The sequence below is a fragment of the Cheilinus undulatus genome, linkage group 11, assembly GCF_018320785.1.
Source record: "Cheilinus undulatus linkage group 11, ASM1832078v1, whole genome shotgun sequence".
NCBI classification, from domain to species: domain Eukaryota; kingdom Metazoa; phylum Chordata; class Actinopteri; order Labriformes; family Labridae; genus Cheilinus; species Cheilinus undulatus.
This window is the reverse complement of record NC_054875.1, coordinates 31,888,867-31,906,204: the sequence shown is the minus strand read 5'-3', so window position 1 is coordinate 31,906,204 and position 17,338 is coordinate 31,888,867. Positions and strand designations below refer to the sequence as shown.

The 17,338-nt window shown below is 40.0% G+C and overlaps 1 protein-coding gene across 2 annotated transcripts in view; it reads left to right on the top strand.

Moving 5' to 3' along the window:
* The window catches only part of nkain4 (sodium/potassium transporting ATPase interacting 4), an 86,402-nt gene that overhangs the window by 25,079 nt on the left and 43,985 nt on the right, over positions 1–17,338 (top strand). For both annotated transcript variants that reach the window (XM_041799798.1, XM_041799797.1), the window contains exons 2-3: positions 8,018–8,155; positions 9,528–9,608. In XM_041799798.1, coding sequence (XP_041655732.1) covers positions 8,018–8,155; positions 9,528–9,608 — 219 coding nt within the window. The remainder of the gene's footprint in view (positions 1–8,017; positions 8,156–9,527; positions 9,609–17,338) is intronic.

The window sequence follows — 17,338 nt, the reverse complement described above, 5'->3', positions numbered from 1 at the left end:
TCCTGGAAGAGCGTCGCTATGTTATGATCAAATTCTGCCCCACTCTCCAGTAACCTGCTTCCGAGGAATTGTGGGCTAATTGTGCCGTATGGGTTTGTGTGTTTCTGCGTGTGTGTTTCTGGGGTGGGCAGCGGCCTCTCTATCCTTGATTGATTGTTGTCATTTTGGCAGATTATCGAGTTAGGAGGGAACATGATAGGCTCAACACAGCATCTCAGAGGAGAGGAGACACATGCTCACATACATAAACGCGCATTGAACATAACTCATTCCTACACGCTCTTAAATTCAGTGGAAACACTTCAGAAAAGAGTCTAAGGTCCTTTGGAATAAATGGACTTAAGTGTATATCCAATGGATGAAGGCTTGCAGTCATTAGACACAGACAAATGAAGATGATGTTAATTTTCACAGCTCACAAAAAACTGGTATCACATATTATTATGCTGATGAGTGAAAGAATAGATGTAAATTAAATTAGAATGTCTTTATTCATTTCAGATGCTCATAATTGCAGTGAAAAATGGTGCCAACTACACCCAGATAACATCCCAAGGCTCTTTGCATTCACCCAGCCAAATAGAATAAAAGCTGTTAAACAGATTTTGCAGAGCCTGTGGATCTCTCTTTTTTTCTATCAGGATTACCAGAGGACATTTCTGAGAGCTCAGCTCTGCTATCTTCAACGCAAGACTATTAAATACAGCACATTTTCTGTCTGATATCAAGTGGAGGAAGCTCCACTTTAACAGACCATGACTGCACCCACGGTCACAGGAGGTCACATACGCTGTACGCCTCGTATAACTTTTAGCCAGCGTTGTAGGCGTGCTTGACTTTTTGCAAGTCTGCCATTTTGAAGTTTCTATATGCAGGGAAGACTCTGAAGGATGCTTCTTTACTCTTCTAGTCTATATATATTATTTTATATTATTTTATTATTTTATATTATATTATTATTTTGTATATATATATATAATTTTTTTTCTTTTTTTTGAGAATTTTATTAGAAATCTTGTGTGAAATTTGTTTTTGAAATTTTCAGGAATTTTCATTAAAAATTTCTTGGTATGTTTGTTTATTTTAGAAAGTTTAATTAGAATTTTTATGAGGGGGACAGGATGCTTTGAAATTTTCAGGTACTTTTATGAGAATTTATGGATTTTTTTTGTGTGTGTTTTTTGTAAATTGGACTGGAAATTAGGGTGGGGAATGTCCTTCAAAGTTTTCCTGAATTTTCATTGGAAATTGTTTTGATTTTTGGGGGAATTTGTTTAAAAAATTCAATAATTTTTTCATGGAATTTTCATGGAGAGGTTGCACGGGGTCGCAGGGGTTTGCGCTGTTGCCTCATAAAAAGAAGATCCCTGGTTTGCTTCCCAGTCAGGGCCTTTCTGTGTGGAGTTTGCATGTTCTCCCCGTGGTTCTCTCCGGGTACTCCGGCTTCCTCCCACCACCAAAAACATGCTCATTAGATCAACTGGCCGTAGGTGTGTATGTGAGCGTGTCTGGTTGTGTGTCTCTATATGTCAGCCCTGTGATTGACTGGCGACCAGCCCAGGATGTGCCCCGCCTCTCACCCAATGACAGCTGGGATAGGCTCCAGTCCCCCAGCAACCCTCAATGGGATAAGCAGTATAGAAAACAGATGGATGGATGGAATTTTAAGAATGTTGATTTTTACATCTTTGCTAATTTGATTAGAAATTCTTGATGAATTTTTTTTGAAAATATTTGTTCTTTTTTTGAGGTGGCTGGATGCTTTGAAATTTTCATAGTTCGTATTTCATATTCGCATAGGAATTTTTCTTTTTCTTTTTCTTTTATTTTTTTTTTAGTTTTTAATTTTGGGGGGAATTTGATTTAATAATCTGGCTGGGATTTTTCTGAATTGTTATCCGAAATGGTTTGGAAGAATTTATTTTGACATTTCCTATAATTTTTATTGAAAAGGAAGGAATATTTACTTATACATTTTTAGGATTTGATTATAAATTTTAGGTGGAATTTGCTTTGAAATTTTAGGGAATTTTCTTGAAAATTTTCAGGAATATTTGGTGAAAATTTTATGTAAATCTTACTTCTTCAGAAAGGCATAATGAAATGTTTGGTGAATACTTGGGGACATTTTGGGGTTATTTTGAGTGATCAAATCCTGGTTTTAATACAATTTCCTTACCCACCACAGGGATCAAGAGCCTTTAGCTGCTACGCTCCCCGCCTCTGGAACTCCCTCCCTCCAGAGATCCATAACGTAAACTCTAACTTTAAAACCCATCTTTTCAAACTTGCGTTTATGGACTGATTGATTTCTTTCTGCCATCTTTTTTATTCAGTGTTTTAACTCACTGCTAACTTGTGTATTTCCTTTCAAGGTGACTGTTAGTGCTTTGAAAGATACCTGGGAATAGAATGCATGATTATTTACATTTGCTAAGTCTGCATTAAAGTCTTAATGAGGAAAAATAGGAAATAGGTTAAGCAATAAAAGTGTTTTTTTTTTTACTGTGCTGTGCAGTGTGCTAGAGTCAGGTAAGGCTCAAATAGATGTTATCAGTCCCTCTATGGGCTGAATTCTCCCCAGCTGTTCCAAAATGTCAAACCTGGCAAAAAAGCTGAGCACTCAAGAGACATCTTTAAAGTTCCCAGTGAGCATTGTTCTTTTTAAAGGACATTTAAAAGACATCTGTGGCCACCACTGAAAAGATGTTTAAAAGTGGTTCAAATGTAAAGGTTTTTCTTTTTTAACAAAAGGACTTGTTTAGACCAGACCTCATCTATAAGTCATCAGGGTGTTAGAATCACCATGACAAAACACGAGAGCACCAATATTTCTGAATCCATGTCTTTTCATTTGTTCTTCCCAAGGAATTATTCTTTAGGATGTCTTTGAAGTTTCTTGTGAGCATCACACTCCACATTAAATGCTGTTTAAATGGTTTTGTTTAAAAGATAACATAGGTTTAAATGACATCATTGTATGGATGGGAAAACACCCAGCAGCAGAGTAATAACTGATTTTTATCCGAAGATGCTTCTTAAACAGATTGTTCCGCATTTTTGTTGTACGAGTTTCTCTCAATACAAAGGCCACCTTTACACAGCAAACAGCCCTCTACAACTTACAACCACACTTACAACTGGTGTGCTCACCAATCAGCAAAACAAACGAAAAAGCTGCAGTATGCATGCCAGGCCATTAGCTGGCAATGTGGCTTTCTACAGAAACAACAGGAGCATGGGCACATATACTTCCAGTCAGGCAGGTGATGTTCTCCTGGCATTTGCTAAATCCATACTCACCCATCTGACTGCCAAACAGAGGGGCGTGATTCGTCACTCCACAGTCCAGCATTGGTGTGCTTTACATAACTCCATTCGACACTGCATTGAACTTGATGATGTGAGGCTTGCATGCAGCTGCTTGCCCATGAAAACCTATTCCATGAAGCTCCTGTTGCACAGCTGTGCTTTCATTAATGCCAGTGGAAGATCAGAACTCTTAAGCTACAGAATCAGCAGAGCATTCGCGATTTTGACACACCATGTCGTTGACCCTGCTCTGTGATTTTACGTGGTCTTCCACTTCATGGCTGAGTTGCTGTTGTTACTTAAAAGTTGACTGTGGCATATTAGGCAGGGATAAAATTTCAAAAACCATCTTATTGCAAAGGTGGCATTCATCACAGTGCCACACATTTTGTATCACAAATGTTTGAAAATGGAGACAGCATGGCTAGGTGCATGATTTTATACAGGTCTGATTAAAACACCTGAATTCAATGATTAACAGATGTGGCCAAATACTTTTATCCATATAGTATATAAAAGCCACAGGAGATGACCGTCAACATGTTGGTCAGGTATATTGATTTTAAGAAAAATAGAGCTAATGTATGCTGAAGTCATACTTAGGCAAAGTCACTTGCTAATGGAAAATTAAGGTCAAGATCAACTTTATTTATAAAGCACTTTCAAAACAGAGTTTGTACCAAAGTGCTGTATAAGATGATTAAAGCAGAATGCATCTAAAATCACCAGATAAAACACTGACATTGCAAAAGCGTTTAGGATAAAGACAAACCAATAGTGTACATACCCCTAAATATATGCAAGTACATATGGGCATACCACATGCCCACCGACTAAAATTAAGGCACTTGAATTTTCCCAGTGTTGTTTTTTAAGCTCATTTTTTTTTCTGACGATTACACTGAGATACAGTTCCTGTCTGCAGAGCTGTATGGCCTCGCCTCCATGCCTGCCCTCCGGCCTTTCTCTCCATAGAGAAACCCTGCTGACCTGCATATTCTGCAGCTTATATTCTTACCATTGGCAAATACCTCAGACAACCCAGCTTCAAAACTACTGAACTATGCCTCTATAAAAGAAAAGGCTTATAAATGATGCCACAAGTGTTTGCTATTTAAAGGGCTCAATCCTTTTTGCTATAAAACCTGTAAAAATGCAGCCTATCTGTAGCTCATTTCTGCTGACGTGACTTTTATTGAGCTCTTTAAGCATGACCAGGAGCAGACCAGAAGATGTTTATCTGTTTTGACTTTATTCATTTCTTTCTTTTCCTAAATCCAGGATGGACAGAGGTTATTAAAAGGGAGGTGCTCAGTCATTCTAGGCAAGCTCATGTCGTGTGATATCCTCTGCATTTCCTCTCTCACAATCATCTGTTTTTTTACCTAATATTCCCTCCCTATTCTGATCCCAGCTGTTATTTATTCTATCTCCCTGTAGAGTGAAGGTTTTATCTCTACGTTGCAAAGATATTTAATGACTTTGGTGCGATAAGGCTTGGCGTGGGTCACAGTTCACTCACCTTTTATGGACTTTTTGCCCTCACCCTCTATATGAAGGAGTGTTCATTTTTAATTATCACGCCGTATTTGATCATCCCCCTCCCCTGCCTGTCACAGCGTCTCATTGGGTTGCTGGTAACATTTCCATTACATTAGGGAGTGCAGACGCGGCTGTGGTTGTGTGCGTGTGCTTTGGCTGAATGTGCTCGCTGGTGCGTTCCTATCATCGCGCAGAGGACGAGATTCCCTCCTCCTCCCATCCTCATCCATCTTCAAGCGCTTGGCTGGAAATGACATGTCGACACACAAGGGAACACACCGTTGCTTGAGACACACAAATACACACAAACACACAAAGGGAATTGAATTGAATTGGTGATGGAATTCTAATTAAATGGTTCACACTCCCTCCCTGTATATCCCTGCAAAACTGCATGCTAATTGAGTTGATGCAAATAGAAACTCGAAGTCTTGAAGTGTCCGTATTGCTTTCTTTACTTTGGCACCAAAATGTTGCATGCAAAGAGCTGAGGTATTTGGAAGGAAGAAAACAAAAGGCATCATGAATGAATCAATCTTGTCTTGTAAGGAATTGCCCTGAAACCATTGTGTTTACAAAGGAGTGGAAAGGAGGAGCCAGTATTGGGGAAACGGTGGAATTCCTCATTTTATTGTCGAGGCTTTAATGCAGCTTATGCACGTACATGTGCATATATTCACAATGTTTGTGAGCGCATTCTTTGATAAGCACCTAAGCTGGCTGCAGCAGCATTATTATAGAGGGCCCATGCCTCCCGTAAAGTTCCCAGAGCTTTTCTCCATCCTGGAGGCCATTGGCAGGTCGGTTGGAAAGAGTGAGCTCGTCTTAAGCTCAGCAAGGGTAAAATCGATAAACCTGCCATTGTTTATTCTATTAAAGTGCCAGCGTTCACCTCAGGGTGCTCCCACAGTAGGGGGGGTAAACACTCTAGCTGTTCCTGCAGGCCAGGTCAATGTAGGATTGTTGGTCTGCTACTGTGAGGTGGATAGATTTTTCCTCAATAAATGAGAAGTATATGAGGAAATAGCCAGTGTGTGGATGGAAGCTGACGTTTCCTAGGGCCATTTTAGGACCATGTAGCATGTGAAACATTAACTTTTCAGCTTTTAAGGGCAGCAGGAGGGGCAGCATGCTTCAGGATAGGGAATGCCATGATCTATTCAGCTCACACATTATAATACACACTATATGGGCCATTACACCAACAGGGACTGTAATGGCATTATATTCAACTACATGGACTTTCATATGGAGTTACCCCCCCTTTTGCAGCTATAACATCCTCCACTCTAATTGGAAGACTTTCAACAAGAGTTCCACTCTGAACTCTTCATACCATGTCTCTATAGTCTGCTTTGTGCACTGGGGTACAGTCATGTTTGAATAGAAAAGGGCCTTCCCCAAACTGTTGCCACAAAGTTGGAAGCATAGCGATGTCCAAAATGTCTTGGTATGCTGAAGCATTAAAGGTCACATATTTTACCCCTTTCAGACAGGTTTATATTCCAAAAGATCCCAAAAATATGTCTGTGAAGTTTGTGGCTGAAAAAACACTCTAGTATTGGATTTTTGCATGTCTAAAAGGCCCTCTGTCTGTGGCGTTACATTTAATGAGCTGTCTGACTCCGCCCCCTGACTACACCCCTCTCAGGAAATGGATGTGGCTTAATGGATGTGGCTCTCCTGATCCTCAGGAGAGGAGGGCAGAACTTTCTTCCAAGTGGGGAGAGCCAACCGAACCTGGGGGCGGTGCTAACTCCCCACATGACATCGTGAGGGGAAAGTCTGAGAATGGCTTGTTTCAGCACACATTTTCTGAAAGGTGGAGAAAGAAAGGGGGTGAGGGTCTTATTCTTGGGGGGGATTGTGGACAGGCCAGGTGCAAATATTTTTGTTAGGAAAGTCTGAAAAGTGTAGTTTGCATAATATGTGACCTTTAAGACTGGCCTTCACTGGAGATAAGGGGCCTATCCCAACTCAAAAAACAGCTCCAAACCATTATCTCTCCTCGAAACTTCACTGTAGGGCTGGGCTATAAATTTATTTAATAAATAAATTTGGTTTTTGGAAATCTGTAATCACATCACTCACTCCAAGTCCTTTTTTTTATGGATGTAACACGTACAAATAAAGAAATCATTAACATTCTTCTGATGGTCTAATTTACTTGCATATGTCATGGAGAGGCATCAGCATTACTTTTAGTCTGTTTATTAAGCAGATAATGACTTTCAGAGCCTGTGTTCATGTAAATAGCCCCCCATAGTGCAATTTTTAGGCAAGTTTACAGTTTACACTTTAACCTGTAGAGGAAAATTCAGTTAACTTTTATAACATGTTGTTCATAAAATTAAAGTAAACCTGTCTGAGTAGTTTGTTTTTCGTTTGAAAAAAAAAAAAAATAATAATGGTGTGAAAAAATCAGTTTCAATTTTTCAACGTTATCGCCCAGCCCTACTGATATCCTTCCGGCAATATTGTGCATCCCTAAGGGACATATCTTTCAAAACAGAAGTGCAACATGGACTTTTTGCCACATATTTTTTCCAGGCAAACATCCACGACCCACTGAAAATGGCTTTGTGACCCACTTTTGGGTCCCGACCCAGCAGTTGAGAGCCTAGGCTTTAGAGTTTTCACCACTGTGAATCATGAGTGTCTATTTTTTCTCTAAAACTTCTGTACTTTTGAAACTATTGGATGTAATATCTGAAGTATCAAAAGTTTTGACAACTTAAGCAGGATACAGTATAGACGCACTGTTTCAATGAAAACAATACAGCATGGGCTGATAAAGTTATATTTTGTTGTGATGGTACTCTTGCATATGTGACTCTTGCACTTTTTTAGGTGAACAGGGTTTCAGATCCGCTTTACAGAGTATTTTATTCTAATCCTCTTCAATTAACACCCGCTTTTTGAAACAGGATGTACTCCCAACCTCAGAATTGTCGATTTAATCTGCCTTGTCTGCATCTTTCCTGTTCAGCCACTTACAGTACATCAAACAGAGGAGCCTAGAGTAGGTGGCACCCTCTGCAGTGTAACTGCGATTTTAAGTGGTTATATTTGTACTGTTTTGAGTTTTATTTTGAGGTGTTGCAACATCCTTACTCCAAGATCATTTGAACCTTACATGCGTTTCTTTTGTTTTGCCCTTTAGGTCTTGGCTTTAGAGAGACAGGTCTTTGACTTCCTGGGTTACCAATGGGCCCCAATCCTCGCCAACTTCTTCCACATCATCATCGTCATCCTTGGTCTCTTTGGCACTATCCAGTACCGGCCACGCTATATAATTGTGGTGAGTACATGCTAATGAAGTCTGGTAGTTCACAGTATGGTCCATAATCCAATTCCACATGGTTTATGTTGAGCAGCGTCCCATCACTTTGCATTAGCCCTATGCTTGAGCATCTGATCGGACATGTTGCTGCCTTTCCTCTCTAATTGCAAAGTGTGCCTCACTCTCGTGTGCATTGTGTGACACCCTTAAATCACTGTAATCCCTTGGTAATTAGGGCTAATTAAACAGGAGGGGGGTGTGTTGTGTGTTGGGGGGACTAAGGAGCTCATCAGATTTATACCCTGCCTGGAGGTAGTGGACAGAGAAGGTCATTCTTTCAGACACAATGCAAATCATGTGCTGATTTTTAAAAAAATCCATTTGTAAGAAAACACCGTATGAGTATCGTTTGCACTTCAGTCTTTTTACACAACCATGACGCTCATTTTTGAGTTTAAAATCCTGTCTTTAGCAGCAGTGGTAGATGAACAGATGGTGGTGTTGATGACAGGAAAAGACTGAAGAGGGGGGCTAGATTGAGATGGAGGAAAAGTGAGTAAATAAAGAGAGACAGGGGGGATGTAGGAGGATATACAGGAGCCTCACAGGACAAAATGAAGAAACAGAGGAAGCAGGAATTAAGGGTTGGGGAGGAAGGAGGGAGGCGAATGGAAAATGGGACAGAGCGAGCAGAGGGGTTTCATGATTCAACATGCATGTTTTTTTTTTTAAAGGTGCTGTTTTACTCTCACTTTACCTCTGACACCTCTGACATTTTAAACCTACAATTCATCATGAGTCAGAAGATTTCACAAGCTTCTTTAACAATGATGCCTCTCTCTCCCTGTCAGTAAATACCTCTCTGTCTGTCAGCGGGCTGCTGTCTGACTCTACAGTTTTATGAACTTAATTCGGCCTCTGCAGTTGAAAAAGCTCCTCAGGGCTCAGACGGACTAACTGAACCAGCGTGCACCTTTTTTGTATGTTTGGCGTCTTTGCAAACACTGATCACTTTATTAGGCATACCTGTTCAAACATGACCCATGCAAAGTCACTCTTATCACCTTTCTTCACCCATTCTGATGCTCGGTTTGAATGTCAGCAGATTTACTTGAACATGTTTACATGCTTAGATACATTGGTTGTTGCTGTGTGATTGGCTGATTAGATATTAGCGGTAAGATCAGTTCAACAGGTGTTCCTAATAAAGTGATTACTGCATGAATGCATAAAATATGCATGTTTGTTTTGATTATTGTGTATGATAGTATACATATGTGTGGGAGTGACTCAAGGAGCACACTAAATTTACTGTTTAGCCGTCATATCCAGTTCTGTTCAATTCATCTAGTAACCATGGTGCTAATCTGTCCATGTCTTTGCCCTCCAGTATACAGTGTGGGCTGCACTGTGGGTGGCCTGGAACGTCTTTATCATCTGCTTCTACCTGGATGTAGGAGGCCTGTCTAAGGTGAGACCTTTGAAAATTTCAGTCTTCTGCTTTTCTCCAAAAATCTCTCTTTGTGCATGTGTCGGCCAGGGCGAATGGCTTTGACTGCACTGATGAATGTTTCTTTTTCTCTCTGAGGTCATGGTTTCAGTCAGATTAATTTTCTTCTGTCTGAGAGCTGAGCCACCTACACTGCAGATGTCATTACAGGCAGGTTGAGAAGCAGTAGCAGTCAAGAGGAAGACTCCAGTGTTAGAAAAATAAAGCACACAGACAAGTGCTACAACAGCAGTTCCTCAAATGCCCGCTTGAGGCTGGTCCAAAAAGTCAAATAATCCCCATATGGGTCCTTTATGAAAAGGCCCACTTTTACACAAGAATCAGGGTCTTTGTCCATTTATGGCCTAATTTGCACTGGCAGCCCCCACAACTGCAATTTTAGAGTGCTTCTCACTGGCATAACTGTGATGAGATAATAAAAGTTGAGTATGCTTGAAGAGTGAATCAGTTTCAACTGAGGTGCATCTACCCTGGTTTTCAGAAAATATAAATATAATATAAAATTTAAATAAAAATAAATTCCAAGAAATTTAATTGAAATGTCTAGGAAAAGGGAGGGGAGAATAGACACGCCCACTCCTTCCTTCCTGCTGTCCCTAATCAGCCACAACATCACTCATTACATGCCGCTCTTGAGACTTGATTATTAGTCATAATGTCATAACCAATCAAGGCAGACTATGAACTACCTGAGTGTTTTGATCAGTGGTCATGTAGGAGATACAGTTTCTCATGTAATTGACCTCAAGGTAAAAAAAATGTAGTTTATTTGGCCAACATTACTACATTACCCACAATCCTGGAGTGTCACATTAATGTCTCTGATTGGCTGATGATGATAAATGATTTTGAGATTTAAAAAAGAAGAGTCAAAATTATAATTTTAAAGGCTAAAAATCATTTAAAAAGACCCTCCTATTCACACAGGTTGCTTATGTCTTTTATTTACTGTGGCCAGCACTTGAAAATACAAAACAAGCTTGTTAATAAATCAGTTTGAAGACACATTAAAACAAGTTCTGTATGAGTAAACAAAATGAATAGAATTTATGCCTACTTCTAACCAACAGCAGCATTTCCTGTCTTTTCAGTTTTCAGTTTTTTTTTTTCTTTTTGGTAACAGCTCTCAAAGGGAACAACAGAGTGAAAACAAGCAAACTTTAAAAATTAGATGCTCTGTTGTCTATTGTGTTATTTTAAAGTGGCCGTGACATAAGCATGCTAGTACTCTACACACACAGCCATCCTGAGACAAAAAAAATATACAACTTGCTGGAGGAAACTCAAATCTCTCTTCTGCCAGGAAGAAGCCTCAAGTCTGAGCTTGTTTGTTTTCCCCCTGAAAAAATATTCAGATTTTATTCTGACCTTGTGCCAGTGTTTTTTTTTTTTTCCTTACACGAGACATAGCCGCTCCTGGAGTTGTTGATGTAAAATCTAAAATCATAATTCAGCATTCTTGAGCTTCATCAGCACCAAAGTTATACGTTAGCTTTAATTAGATATGATGCACTGCTGCAGGGTGTTTTATTTAGCATATGTCAAGTCTGATTGGCCTGCTGTACTTAGCAAATACAGCCCAATAAACACCACCAGTAGGGTGCGTAATGAATGGTGCAGCTCAGACAGTTAATATGAATCTGATGCTGTACAATAAATCACTCTCCAAGCTTTAGGAGTCTGAGCAATACACGCTTGCATCTGCCACGCCTCAACTCAGATGTATAATTTAGGCTTGTCTGTTTGTGTGGTGTGTTTGAGATTATCTGTGGTTGGCAGTTACCTTTCTGAAAGCTGTCGACAAAACAGGTAAAGGTAAAAAAGGTCCTCTAAACACCACCGCTCTCACTCAAATATGCCTTCTGGATTTATATGTCGATTAAATTTACCCAACCTGTGAATTCAACTGACTCATCCTCTCGCCTTCATTTAACTTCACTGACTGCCCCTTTGATCTTTTTTAATTTATGCTGCATAATTTGCAAGTTTATATCTCCCATTTTTCAGCATCCTTCTCTTCTCTTCTCTTCTCTTCTCTTCTCTTCTCTTCTCTTCTCTTCTCTTCTCTTCTCTCCATCAGAAATAATGAATTCATGGAGTCAGTGCTCATCTCACACCAGTTCACACAGCCAAAAATTAATTTCAGCATCACCTTCCTGAGCTCTGGCGACTTTGTCACCGTGTGATTGACTGTGGCTCCATCAAGTGTGTCTGTCAGTCACTGCGTGCCTGTGTGTATTTGTGTGTATTTTCCATGTTTCCTGCTGGAATAATGAGGCTTGTAGGGGCCAGCTGCTTGGGGCTGAAGCTGGGCATTAACCCGACAGATGGAGCCAGCCCGAGCTCCCAGCTCTGCATATGGTGGCCAGGAGGAGAGCTGGCTAATGGAGCGCACGCATCCACACCCACACCCAAAGTGTACACGCACGACCAAACTTGGCACACCAAGAGGTCCTAAGCACATTTTAGCATAAAACACTGGGATCATTCTGTCTGATTTGCCTTGACTTCTGTTGACAGGACTCTTCCTGAGGGTGTGTTTGTATTTATATGTGTGAGTGGGTAGTGCAGGGTGACAGGGCCCTCAAAGTGAGGGGGCAGGTTGTAGGAGTCATATGCCACATGCCCTGTCACCTCCTATTGATCCCTTATCCCCTCCCCCATGGTGAAAGACAGACTGACAGACAGAACCCTGCTCTGGCTTTAACATTCCTCACTGTTTCTCTGCCGTCACTCTGCCAGAAAAAATGGAGACTTTGGACATATCAACATGCAGTTGTATGAATATGAAAAGACTAATGACTCTCCTTTTGGGTTGTTTGGCTGTGAAGCTAATTATCTATGAATAATAATAAAATCTCTTTGATTACCCATAAAGTTTTATTCTAGCTTAAATAGAATAGTGCAGGATCGAGAGCAACTTCTCTCTGGAGTTCTTCATACACACCGTCTAACTTAGTAAATATTGCCCAAATAATAATTAACAATGTCCCTTCACATTAATGTGCAGTTGTGCGTGAACACAGCCTCAGAGAGCCTCTAGTATAGCTGTAGACTACTGTTATGACATATGCAACCATTGTTTTCTTGTCAAGCTTTGACTAAATCATTCGTATTTGCAGTTGCTCACTGTAGAGTCTCACACTGGGCCATTAATGATCAGATTGATCACCACTCCACACCTGCACCAGCACATCACATGAATAATGTGCTTATGATAAAACTTAACTTGAGTCGAAAAGATGATTTGTAGTCAAATTGATTGTAAATCATTTGTTGTAAGTTAGAATTTAACAACACTGTGAATGACTATTTTGTAGTATTATATTTGCAACAAAATACAACTCTCACAAACAAGAGGTCCTGCAGAAAAGGCCTTAAAGATCCTTACAGTCCTCCTCTGCCAATTTTTGATATTAAAGGATTCACATTTGATTTGACACAATAAGATACCTAAATAATAGGGGTTGAATGATTTGGTTTTCAGGGCCGATACTGAAACTGATTATTAGTAGTTCACGAGACACACACATTAAATGTGTTGACACTGACTCCAGCCGCCCTCCCTCCTCTCTTCAGCCTGGGGTTGTGGAACATCAGGACCTGTAAAGGACCATTAGTGCTCTACATGCCTAAAACTTATGCACAGTACTGTAGGCTGAATGAATGTTCAAAAAACATTATGTGAAGCCAATGAGTGAGAACTGCAATGGAGAAGAAACGTGTGTAAAATTGTAGTACTTAACATGCTGTTATGGGTTGGGTTTAAACAGAAATTTTACACATCGAAAGTTCCCACAGCTTAGATGAACTCAAAAAAGTGAAGTTATTGTTGTATAAATGCACAAGTAAAATTGAGTGAATATAACTTAAGATGGCTAAGGTAAGCAGTTTATATTCTATTATATCTATTTTAAAGTTCTATGTACTTTTCATGTTTTACAGTGTAGCATTTATATTTTATTTGATTTATCAAATTATTCTTGTCTCTGTAACTCTGTAAAGCACCTTGGTCAACTATGGTTGTTTTATATATCAGTATAAATGAAGATAATTTGACTTACTAGTGAAGGATATGTTTGTAAGGGGAAATATATTTGGAGTTAACATAACAGGTAAAAAGCCAACTAGTTTCTGTGAAGTGAGAGAAGAAAAAAACAACTGTAGCTGCTCTGCTGTTGTTTCAGCAGGCACGAACATATTTATAGTCCACACAGCTCGTTATTACACCTTTGTACTTCTTACTTTGCATACATCGCATCTGCAGTGGCATAATATTGGTGTCCCAGTGTGAGATTTCACATCGCATCACGGTGTTGTAAAAACCATGAAAGACACAGCGTGTGAGCACACAGCTGGAGCTTCACATACACATTCAGACATGAACACAATGCTGTTCTGCCTTGTGCTGCATTGTAGGCAGGTTGAGAAGCAGAACCAGTCAAAGAGAGTCTAGTAAATAGTAAGTGTTAAAGTGCAGTTCCTTATATATCCACTTGTAGCCAGTGCTGAAAGCCAAATAAAATGCCCATTTCACAGCACAATCATGGCCCATGTTCATTGATGACATCTTTTTGCACTTGCACCACCCACAACCTCAATCTTAGAGCGCTTCTCATGTGTCTCATTGTTGGGAGGCTACAAAAGTTTTGCATACTTTGTGTCTTTATACTGTATATATATTTTATTTATTTAAGAATATCACCAAGAAAACATGAAAATATTTGAAAGTTGATAGTGTACAGGACTTGTTAACAGGCATTTGCAGGATCATTATACCTGAAATTTTACCCTGAAACCAAAAATGATTTGGTTTCTTGATTTTGACTGGTTATTGATGAAGAATTGGATACAGGAGCACAGCAGTTCCTATCTTCAACTGAGGGAGCAAAAGCACGTCTGTAACAGAGGGAGACTCCTCTCGAACATTCAGTCTCTGATCACCACACATCGCAACCAAGGCATAAATAAATTCCTTTGAAATGGCAGTATGTCAGTGATAGTTGTTTTTACAAATCAGACTCATTTGCTTCACTATAAAACTGTTATTAACTCTGTCTCTCTTTCTCAATGATGACTCCAAACTTACATGGCAATAAGGACTGATATGCAGACCATCTGGGAAAAGACAAAACTATTAAAACAAAACAAACATTGCCAAAATACCCCAGCAACATATATATATATTCATGCAAGAGATCATACATGGACATTTCCACGTCAGGTTTAGAAAGAGGTTCAGGAAAGTTTCCCATGGCTTATCAAACACCTTTCAACACTAAGCTCAAGCTCTCCATTGGCAAAACTTGAAGAATCTTCATACCACTGATAAATAGTTGGAGGTCTAAGCTTGATCCACTGAAATAAAACATGTTCTTGCCAAAAAACATAATCATGCAAAAAAGTTTTTGCTAGATGTCTGTCAGAGAGAAAGTCCTTCACAAAAACGAACCAGGATTTATTTGTTTTGTCTTACCAAAAATGAAATTAATTTCCTCTGAGACCAAAATTTAAATATTAGAGGAGAGTTCCAAATGCAATGTATATAAGATCCAACATCTTTCAGGAGGAGGATGTCCAGGATAGAAAGTATTAGTGGATAGGAGTGTATGCTGCAGTCTGTGAAGGTTCTGTACTCTCTGTTTGCAAAATAATATTTTTCCTACAGACTTCACAGCATCCGACCATGCCTGCTCCCCCTATTCTGTCCCTAGGTCCCTTTCCCATAGCTAATTCTGAAGATGTTTAACATAATGACTGCCTGTATTTCTCTTTAGGAGATACAGTATGTAAGAGGTGTACATTTTTTATTGAGGAAAAACATCAACAAAATTTGATCAAAAGCAGAAGCTATAGGCTAAGTTTCTGGTAAAGAGGGGTACACACTACATGATAATCAGACCAACTTGGATCAGATTCCCTCCCTCCAACCAAAATCAGCAAAGCCTCGATTATCATATGGGGTCTTAAGATTGTGGGGATTCATTGATGCATTTGTTTTAACATCTGAACCAGACAATATTGGCTAATGTTGGCCACCAGCGAATGGCATGAATTGATGTCAGTAGCTGATGTATATCTGTTGTGTCATATCAGTTTAGTGCTGGTATTTAGCATGGCTGACACAGCGAAGAGATTTATCAGTGGCCAGAAGAGGTAACCTGTTGAACAAACTCTGAACTGATCTTGTGGTCAAACATGAGAAAAGTTGCAATATTTGAAGCAGAAGAAATCAGATCTGATTCTTCAGTTGCATCATCACTAGAAGATGATCTATCCGACTTTTTCTGTGGTGGATTTCCAGTTAGGAAGCAAGCTGACTGTGCTGAAGGAGGAAGCACAACAAACACAGCCATGACAACAACAATAGATGTGAGACATAAAGTTAGACTGACGTTGATGAGGTGGCCATTAAGGATGCAGATGTAATGGAGGTAGCTTGGGTGGAGGAGGGTCGCGGCGGTCGCACTGAAACAACAGACTGACTGTGGAGGCGAAGAGAACAGATTTTAAATATGACAGCAGCCGGATGATTGGATGGAGAGAGGTCGTGGAAGATGTGAATGGATGTGGAAGGCCGCTCAGCTAGTTAGACATATTTAGCTTGTTTAAGTTTCATTTGACCGTGCAAGATATGAGAGACAGTGGAGACTGGCTGTTGGTGAACAGGATCTTTTAGTGTTGGTCATCTCATTAGATGCCACACACTAAAAGAATAAAATTAAATTTGTCATTACTTGTGGTCATATGTGAGGTCTCACAAATATCAAAATCCCCAACGATTGTAAGAATCTTTTAGCGTGCATCAGGCTTTCATCAGGGTTGTCAATGTAATGTCTGACCATGATGGAAGAACATTGTAATTTTTTAATAAATGCCATATAGTTGAGACTTCAATAAGAGCCAGGGAAGGCTACAGCCCCCACCTTGCAGCCTCGTTAAGGCCTCATCTCTCTCATGAGTCCAGAAATGGGGTTCTCTCCAAATCTGTATCGACTTTTTTTTAAGGAAAACAGTTTAAGCACTATCAGAAGTCTTCGGTGAATTTATGATATGAGGGGATTGATTTTGTTCTTAGGGGTGATTGGGAGCATAACAACAACACTCCTGAAAGTAAGTTGCCAAAAGCTTCTTCTATTGACTTGCTTATGTGCTGCAGCCATGAGTGCGGTTACGGCTGGGATAGAGATGGCTTCTTTAGCTTGCGGGCCCAATCAATGGCATCTGTCAAGTCATTAGTCCACATGGTCCTACTTACTGACCTTCAGACGTCCTTGTTTTTGTGACTCGGAGAATGACAGAGTGGGGAAATAGACACAGAGGGAGATGATAAATGAAGGAACAGATGAAGAGGGTAGCAGTTTTTCATATTGTTCCTGACTCCTGTTGCACTCATCTGCATCAACTCCTCGTATCTGTTGTTTTGTGTTGTTGATGTGTACATGTGATTGTGGGTGGGGGTGGATCGGAATCAGAGATGTTCTCCTGACAGCACTTGGCTCTGTTAATAATGCATGTCTTGTCACCGAGGGGCAGATGCAGGACTAGATTGCTGTATTGGGGTATTGATTGGTGTGAGCGTCTGTGCGTCTGTATGTGTGGGCTCATATGGCCGTGTGCAAATTGAACATCGCCCGGCTGTAAAAGAGCTTTGTGTTAAAAGTGCCGCTGGATCTAAAGGTCACAAAACT